This window comes from Penaeus japonicus, unplaced genomic scaffold, assembly GCF_977035675.1.
Source record: "Penaeus japonicus unplaced genomic scaffold, GWHDUDI00000001_assembly GWHDUDI00000023, whole genome shotgun sequence".
Lineage (NCBI taxonomy): Eukaryota > Metazoa > Arthropoda > Malacostraca > Decapoda > Penaeidae > Penaeus > Penaeus japonicus.
The window spans coordinates 23943011-23953010 of NW_028234425.1; the positions used below are offsets into that span (position 1 = coordinate 23943011).

Genomic DNA, 10000 nt, shown 5'->3' on the forward strand with positions numbered 1-10000 from the left:
CACACACACATATATACATATATATATATATATATATATATATATATATATATATATATATATATATATATATATATATATATATATACACAAATATATATATATATAGAGAGATATATATATATATATATATATATATATATTCACTTATATATATATATACATATATATATATATATATATATATATACATATAAAGAGAGAGTGTCAATTCTAGAATATGAATTCATATTTCATAGTTTTGTCATGTATAAACATTCAAGATAAAGAGTGTTTAGAGAATTTATTCACACAGTAATATTCGCACAAAGACATTTCACAGACGCAAAAAGATACCATCCATAAATCCAAGATCTTAGGCATAACGTGTCGTCTTTGTCCCCTGCTTTGGAACGACTTTCCTCGCCGCTTTTTTGTCGCTGGCTCGCCTTCGTGAAAATCCTTTGGTCGCAAACGTCCTAGCGACAGCCTTTCTCTTAGTCTTGCTTCTTGGATTAGGATTCTTTGGCTTCTCCTTTGCTTTGGATTTCTTTGTTTTAGGAGGCTTCTTTCTTGCCGTTGGAGGCTTCGTATTGGTTTTCTCCACTTTGTTGCTTTTCCTTGTTATGTTGCTGGCTTCAGGTTTCCTTCTTTCCGCTTTCTTAGCCTTGGTTTTCTTCGTTGTTATTCTCTCGTTGTTGTGTTTCCTCTTTGCACGTTCTTTCGTCGTCTTGGTTGGATTCTTGGTTGTCGCATCTTTATTATTCGGTTTCCTTGGGGGATATTTCTGTGTCGTCGGTTTCCTTCGGAAATTTTTCTGTGCTACTGGTTTCTTTGTCGCCGTTTCCGTAGTGGAATTCCGCGTCCTAGTCCTCGTGCTGGGTTTCCTAATTGTATTTCCCTCTTTGAATGCTCCAGCGGCGGCTTTCCTAGCTGTCGCACCGGTTGTGATGAGTCCCTCCGACGACTCCCTCTTCTCTGTGGATTTCCCCGTCGCGTTTCTCGTGACTCGGAGCGACGACCTCCTTGTAGCAGGTTCCTCTCCTGGCGCACTCTCACCAGCGGCCTTTCTGGCGCTGTGGCTTCTTGTAACCCTCTTCGTTGCAGGTTTCTTGGGGCGGGTCTTCTCGGTTTCCTCATTCGAAAGCTTAATCAAGGCGGATTTACGGGACTTCTTCACTGAGCCCTGGACGAAGCCTCTCCTCAGGGCTTGCATCACCAGGACGCCGATGTTCTTCTCGTAACCCGAAGGAATCTCACGCGTCGAGAGGATATATTTCACAATTGCCCGGAGGGAAGAGCCACTCCGCTCCTTCAGTGCTTTGATGGAAGCAATTACCATCTCGAGATAATTAAGACGACGATGTTTGAAAGCTTTTGTGGAGTTTTTACGAAAGGGGTTAGTTATTGTGGTAAAGAAAGGATTATTCGTTATAACAGCTCGGTAGAAGTATGCATACAAGGAACTCGCCATCTCGGTAAGACTCTGCTGTCAGAATGAGGTGATTTTTTTTACGGTATATATACACACAAACCGGACGGAAAAGTAGCGTTGAGATACTAACGAAGATAAGGTGTTTCTCGATATTTTTCACAAGCTTTTAATTAAGTTTTCGTAAATAGGGAATCTACATTATATCAATCTGTCAAAGGAGTCACAAGCGAAATCATGTGAAGAAAAAGGATAATTGCAAAGTAAAGGATACTTGTTAAAGATTTAACATGCCCAAACTTCTTTTATTTTAAGTTTTGAATCTTGCAGAGTAAATATTAGGGAAAGTGAAGTTGTATGTGTAAGGTCGTAGACTTTGCTACTAATAATAATGATAATGATAATGATGATGGCAATGACAAGGACAAGGGCAATGATAATGATAATGATGATGGCAATGACAAGGACAAGGGCAATGATAATGATAATGATTATGATAATATTAATTATAATAATATTAATTATAATAATATTAATTATAATAATATTAATTATAATAATATTAATTATAATAATATTAATTATGATAATATTAATTATAATAATATTAATTATAATAATATTAATTATAATAATATTAATTATGATAATATTAATTATAATAATATTAATTATAACAATATTAATTATAATAATATTAATCATAATAATATTAATTATAATAATATTAATTATAATAATATTAATTATAATAATATTAATTATAATAATATTAATTATAATAATATTAATTATAATAATATTAATTATAATAATATTAATTATAATAATATTAATTATAATAATATTAATTATAATAATATTAATTATAATAATATTAATCATAATAATATTAATTATAGTAATATTAATTTTAGTAATATTAATTATAATAATATTAATTATAATAATATTGATTATAATAATATTAATCATAATAAAATTAATTGTAATAACATTAATTATCATAAAATTAATTATAATAATATTGATTATAATAATATTAATCATAATAAAATTAATTGTAATAACATTAATTATCATAAAATTAATTATAATCATATTGATTATAATCATATTGATTATAATAATATCAATTATGATGATATTAATTATGATACTAATTATTATGATAATGACAATAATAATGATAATAATAATAATTATTATGATAACAATAATAATTATTATGATAACAATAATAATTATTATGATAACAATAATAATTATTATGATAACAATAATAATTATTATGATAACAATAATAATTATTATGATAACAATAATAATTATTATGATAACAATAATAATTATTATGATAACAATAATAATTATTATGATAACAATAATAATGGTTATGGTGATGCGGATGACGGTGATAATATTCACAATGATAATGATTATATAGATAATAATTTTGGTAATGTTAATGCTGAGAGGAATCACGAGGATGAGGATAGTAAAAATAGAAGTAATAATGATAATAATAATATGATGATACTAATAATAATACAAATGTTAATATGATAAAGATAACAATAATGATGAATTGATAAATATAATAAAATGATAATCGATAGATGCCTAAGATAATAGATAATTAAATGAATATATGAAATAAGATGATAAATACAAATATAAGATGTAATGAATAATCATATAAATTAAATCATAGTTTTGGTTTCCTTTCGTTATTTGCAACTTTGCAACAAATAACCAATAAATGGCAAGCAAAAATTAAATCAATATCACTATCACAATATATACACAAACAAACACACACACGCACACGCACACACACGCATATATATATATATATATATATATATATATATATATATATATATATATATATATATATATATATATATATAATATATTATATGATAAATTCCCTATATTCTGCATTTTTGTGTGTGCTCACTATATACATACGAACAAATCATATATAAGTGTCTGTGCGTGTGTGTGTGTGCGTGTGTGTGTGAAGTGTTAACATATATATATATATATATATATATATATATATATATATATATATATATGTATGTATATATATATATATATATATATATATATATATATATATATATATATATATAATGAACACTTTTCTGCCGTTTGCAATTTGATGTAAAGTAGTAACTTAACAAGTGGCCCACCCAAATCTAGGTCATAAGGTCAAGAACCTCATATGTAGAACACGCGGGAGAAAAATAATATCAAATTTATGTGATACCATAAACAAACATACAATCTCTAACTACGCTCATCGTGGGGACAAACACGATTTTTTGGGGGGGGGAACTAAGAACACCTTTCCCACCTCCCCGCGCGCGTCAGATATAATGGCGGAGAGGAGGTTCACATCATCAATTAGTTTCGTTGGCTCTAGCTGTGCGATTACACTGTCGTGATGTCAGCAACAACAAATTCTTTGGATAACCGCGCTCACCCGAAGTACAGTGAAATGGTCGTCGATGCCATCAAGGCCTTGAAGGATCGCAACGGATCCTCCCGCCAAGCCATCCTCAAGTTCATCCTCGCTTCCTACAAGGTCGGGGATGAGAAGACTGCCGGCGTCCACCTCAAGCTGGCCCTGAGGAGAGGCGTTGCCAGCGGGTCCTTCCAGCAGACCAAGGGAACCGGTGCCTCGGGCTCCTTCAAGCTCTCCAAGGAACTCACGAAGGCCGCACCCAAGAAGGACACTGTCAAAAAGGCTGCGACGAAACCAGTTGACAGGAAATCAACCGCTAAAAAGACAACAGCAAAGAAACCCTCAGCCGAGAAGCTGACCACAAAGAAAGCCACGACTAAGAAAAACGAGAAGACATCAGCAAAGAAAACCCCGGCCAAGAAGGGCGCAACAAACAAACCCACAGCAAAGAAAGTGGCGTCGAAGAAATCTCCCACGAAGTCTGCCAGCAAGACCGCGGCCGCAAAGAAAGCTTCGGCGAAGAAAACCTCGATGCAGAAGAAGGACGCAAAGAAGGCCTCCTCTAAGAAAGCTCCAAAGAAACCCGCAGCAGCAAAATCTACCTCGAAGGCGACGCAAAAGTCTGCAACTCAGAGGCCGAAAGCAAAAGCCACAAAGAAGTCCACAGCTTAGACGGAGAGACATGTTGCTTTGTTCGACTGTGCAGTGCAACAAACGATGTAAAATGATAATGATGCTACGGGGACCCATGTGTCTGAATATGCATATATATATATATATCCAGTTCTATGAATTTATGTGTCTAGATATGCTGTAAATATACATATCATGATTATCTAGTTTGTAATTGCCCAAAATAGAAGTATCTGAAGATCCAGTCATAAGTACATCACTGCTCCATTCAAGGTTGCAAAGGGGAGATCCTTGGGTCATTCCAGACAGAGGGATCTGAAGAGGAGCTTTCCTAGGAGTGGCGTATATTTTGGAGAGAATTTATTCATGTGTAATATTTTAATACAACTTGAATCTTGCCACAATATATATAAAAATAGAAAATATGTATGTGTATATGCTGTACATGTTCACACAAACATATATATGATAAAACACTGCCACAAAATGAAAGGAAAAGCTCGCGACGTTTCGTTTTTAAAGAAAGTTCCTCATCAAGTGTAAGCAATCCAAAAAAGAAATCATTCCTTTTTTGGATTGCTTACGCTTGAGGCGGAACCTTCTTTAAAAAGTTCGAACCGTCGCAAGTTTTTCCTTTCATTTTGTGGCAGTGTTTTATCATATCTCTTATGTGCACGTTACTGTGTTTGTGTTATATATATATATATATATAACACAATATATATATACACACACACGCATACACATACACATTTTCTAGATTTCTTTTTCCTTTTCTCACCCGTTTACTATTTTTATTTAGTTTGTGATAGAATATTACATGTATATATGTATATGTATATATATAAATATATATATATACATATACAAAAACACATATGTATATATGTACATGTATATAGATGCATGCATATGCATAATATATATCTATATTTTCATATGTACACACACACATATACATATATGCATATATATGAATATATATATATATATATATATATATATATATATATATATATATATATATATATATATATATATATATATATATATATATATATACATATACATATATATGTATATATAAATAAATATATATATATATATACACATTAACATATATATTTGTATATATACATATATATGCATATATATGTATATATATATATATATATATATATATATATATATATATATATATATATATATATACTTATATATGCATATACATATATTTATTAATTTATTAATTCATATATATATATATATATATATATATATATATATATATATATATATATATATATATATATATATATATATATGGATGGATGCATACACACATATACATCTACGTTCATATATGTACATACAGGTGTAATTCGAATAAGGTTTCAATCAGTTCCCAAGCTGACTTCACAAAGAAATGCAACATCTAAAACTTAGATCTATACAACAACACACAAATCAACATAACTAGATGATTGCACACACACACACATCCACGCGAGTGTAAATGATGAATATTATCGTACATTTTGGTCAAATATTGTTAATGTATATATTTATAGGAATGTGCGTCTATATCATTTATGTGACTACCTGTATTAAGTTAGAAATAATACAACGGACGTTCACAAATGCACCATGTATCCTTGTTAGCAATTGCCACGGGTTCTCCAGGGGCACTGGGAAAGGTTCTCCTTGGCCGCCTTTCCGAGAGTATTTTCTCTGCATTTAAGGGCCACGGCGTAACTCTGGCGTCACTCGTCATTACGGCGGCGTCTTGTGTGCATCTGATTAATACCTGATAGCTTTCAGTCATACCTTTACATCATGTCAAGCACATCGGCTAAAAATGCTTCAGCTAACCGCGCTCACCCGAAGTACAGTGAAATGGTCGTCGATGCCCTCAAGGCCTTGAAGGATCGCAACGGATCCTCCCGCCAAGCCATCCTCAAGTTCATCCTCGTTTCCTACAAGGTCGGGGATGAGAAGACTGCCGGCGTCCACCTCAAGCTGGCCCTGAGGAGAGGCGTTGCCAGCGGGTCCTTCCAGCAGACCAAGGGAACCGGTGCCTCGGGCTCCTTCAAGCTCTCCAAGGAACTCACGAAGGCCGCACCCAAGAAGGACACTGTCAAAAAGGCTGCGACGAAACCAGTTGACAGGAAATCAACCGCTAAAAAGACAACAGCAAAGAAACCCTCAGCCGAGAAGCTGACCACAAAGAAAGCCACGACTAAGAAAAACGAGAAGACATCAGCAAAGAAAACCCCGGCCAAGAAGGGCGCAACAAACAAACCCACAGCAAAGAAAGTGGCGTCGAAGAAATCTCCCACGAAGTCTGCCAGCAAGACCGCGGCCGCAAAGAAAGCTTCGGCGAAGAAAACCTCGATGCAGAAGAAGGACGCAAAGAAGGCCTCCTCTAAGAAAGCTCCAAAGAAACCCGCAGCAGCAAAATCTACCTCGAAGGCGACGCAAAAGTCTGCAACTCAGAGGCCGAAAGCAAAAGCCACAAAGAAGTCCACAGCTTAGACGGAGAGACATGTTGCTTTGTTCGACTGTGCAGTGGAACAAACATTGAAAGACGATTATGATACTACGGGGACCCATGTGTCTAAATATGCTTATATATATCCGGCTATAAAAATGTTTTTGTTTAGACATGTTGCAAAATATACATTTTATTATAAATTACTCTTTACTTCCCCAGAATGATGGAGCCATTCGGACACACACATATCTCTCTCTCTCTCTTTATATATATATATATATATATATATATATATATATATATATATATATATATATATATATATATATGAAGATGGAGAAATATCGGTTGGGAAACATGGAATAGGCACCAGAAATGAGAGAGGGCAAAGGTTGATAGAATTCGCCGAAGCTTGATCCCTTAAAATTATGAATACATTCTTCGAAAAGAGACCCGGGAGGAAATGGACATGGAAATCACCATCCGGCATTAAAAACGAAATTGACTTTATAATCACCAATAGGCGTGACATCGTACAAGACGTAACCGTTATCAATAAAGTAAATGTCGGTAGCGACCATAGACTGGTCAGGAGTAGAGTTAAGTTTCAGCTAAGAAGGGAACGAAACAAGCTCATACAGAAACCTTTCGTTAATCTAACCAACATCAAGAATATGGCGACGGAATTCAGTATCAACATCCGAAACAAATACTCAGCTCTCGAAGATCTTGACATAGACCAAATGAACGACCAATTCAGTGAGATATTAACGGAAGCTGCACTTGAAATAGGGGGTAAAGACGAAAAAGAAAGGTTCAGTAAGCTTTCAGTAGAGACGAAAGAGCTTATGAAACAGCGTAGGGAAATGAAAATAACATCAATCAGAGACAAGATAGAATCAACAGAGCTAACTAAGACGATAAACAAGAAGAAGAAAGAGGATGTACGCAAATTTAACATACGAAAAATAAACGGAGCTCTGCTTGCCGGCACCAGCCTTAAGGCAACAAAGAAGAGGCTCGGAATAGGGAAAAACCAAATGTATGCAGTAAAGAAACCCAACGGAGAGGCGACATACAATAAAAATGAAATTATCAAAGTAATAGAAGACTTCTATCGCAACCTATACCACTCAAACGACCAACCACATACGGAGACAAACACAACAATCGGAGATGTTCCAAACATCACGGTAGATGAAGTAAATAGGGCACTAAAAAGCATGAAAAGAGGAAAAATACCAGGAGAAGACGGCATTAGTGTAGATCTTATTCAAGACGCAGGAGAGATTGCGGCAGTAAAGCTGGCCAGTCTTTATAACAGATGTCTAGACGTCGGTAAAATTCCGAAGGCCTGGATAAACGCAATAATAATTCTAATACACAAAAAGGGAGACACAAAAGACTTAAAGAATTACCGACCTATAAGCCTCCTCTCAGTAATCTATAAACTGTTCACAAAAATCATCACAGCCCGTACCACCGTTATATTAGATTCAAAACAACCCAGGGAACAGGCAGGGTTCCGCAGTGGATTCTCATCTACAGACCATATCCACACACTAGCTCAAATAAGGGAGAAAACAAACGAATATAGGAAGCCCCTGTGTATGGCATTCGTAGATTATGAAAAGGCATTCGACTCGGTACAGATATCTGCAGTACTGGATGCAATTCGTAAACAAGGAGTAGAGGAAATATACTGCAAATTATTAGAGGATATATATAGAGATGGTACAGCGGCCGTCAAGATCCACTCAGAAACCAATAAAATACCAATAAAAAAGGGTGTTAGGCAGGGCGACACCATCTCACCGAAGCTGTTTACAGCCTGCTTGGAGGAAGTATTCAAGAAGTTAGATTGGAAAGAGAGAGGGATTCAAATAGGGAATGAGCACTTGAGCAATCTAAGATTTGCGGATGACATTGTTCTTTTCGGTGAGTCAGCAGATGAACTACAACAATTAATAAGCGATTTAAATAAGGAAAGTCTGAAGATTGGCCTTAAAATGAACATGAAAAAGACTAAAGTCATGTTCAACAGTCGAACCCCAGTTAAGCAAATACAAATACAGGGCGAGGTACTAGAAGCAGTGAACGAGTATGTATACCTAGGGCAACTCATTCAGTCGAGTACATCCTGCGAAGCCGAGATAAAACGGCGAATCAGGCTAGGTTGGAGTGCCTTCGGTAAACATAGTAATATATTACGAAGTAGTCTGCCACTATGTCTAAAGAGAAAGATTTTTGACCAATGCGTCCTCCCCGTCATGACATATGGATCAGAAACATGGACTACGACCAAGGCACTCGAGAGGAAATTAGTAAGCGCTCAAAGAGGAATGGAAAGGTTCATGTTAGGAGTTAGCTTAAGAGACAAGAAAAGGGCCACATGGATCAGGCAGCAAACAAAAGTAGAGGATATACTCAAGACCATCAAAAAGAAAAAGTGGCAGTGGGCTGGACACATATATCGGAGACAGGACAACAGGTGGACAAAGAAAACAACAGAATGGGTAATACACGATACAAAGAGACCCAGGGCAAGACCAATGACTAGGTGGCGGGATGAAATAGCAAAATTCGCAGGTGTAAACTGGAATCAGAGGACACAAGACCGGAATGACTGGTAAAGATTGAGAGAGGCCTACGTCCTGCAGTGGATTGATACAGGCTGATGATAATGATATATATATATTGTTATAAACGATATATTTCAAGATTGGCATTTAAACATAACTATTACTTGTAATGTGAGGGGCATGTACAAAATATAAATGAATATATTGCTATAGAATGTATACCATCGTCGAGCATAACCAATTCGTCTCATACATACATATCTGTTCCAAATTTCTTAAATCAAAGACATGGGGGGCTTGGGTCAAACAGCCTTCAGTACAGTACTGATATCTATTCCTAAAGACTTCAGTTCTTTCGCTTCTTTGTCACTTTATTTTCTTCTTAATAGTTCTAAAAACATCTT

At 34.9% G+C, this 10000-nt stretch overlaps 2 protein-coding genes across 2 annotated transcripts; both read left to right on the forward strand.

Annotated features, from left to right (window-relative positions):
- The first annotated feature begins 3866 nt into the window (after positions 1-3866).
- On the forward strand, positions 3867-4559 carry LOC122268009 (uncharacterized). The gene has a single exon (XM_086550499.1). It carries the CDS (start codon positions 3867-3869, stop codon positions 4557-4559), a length of 693 nt encoding a protein of 230 aa, XP_086406625.1.
- A 1797-nt stretch (positions 4560-6356) lies between these two features.
- LOC122268014 (uncharacterized) lies at positions 6357-7055 on the forward strand. Its single transcript, XM_043038247.2, has one exon. It carries the CDS (start codon positions 6357-6359, stop codon positions 7053-7055), a length of 699 nt encoding a protein of 232 aa, XP_042894181.2.
- The last annotated feature ends 2945 nt before the right edge of the window (positions 7056-10000 follow it).

Coding starts and splice junctions, on each gene's coding strand:
- LOC122268009 (XM_086550499.1), top strand. CDS start 3,867: ATGTCAGCAACAACAAATTCTTTGGATAACCGCGCTCACCCGAAGTAC.
- LOC122268014 (XM_043038247.2), top strand. CDS start 6,357: ATGTCAAGCACATCGGCTAAAAATGCTTCAGCTAACCGCGCTCACCCG.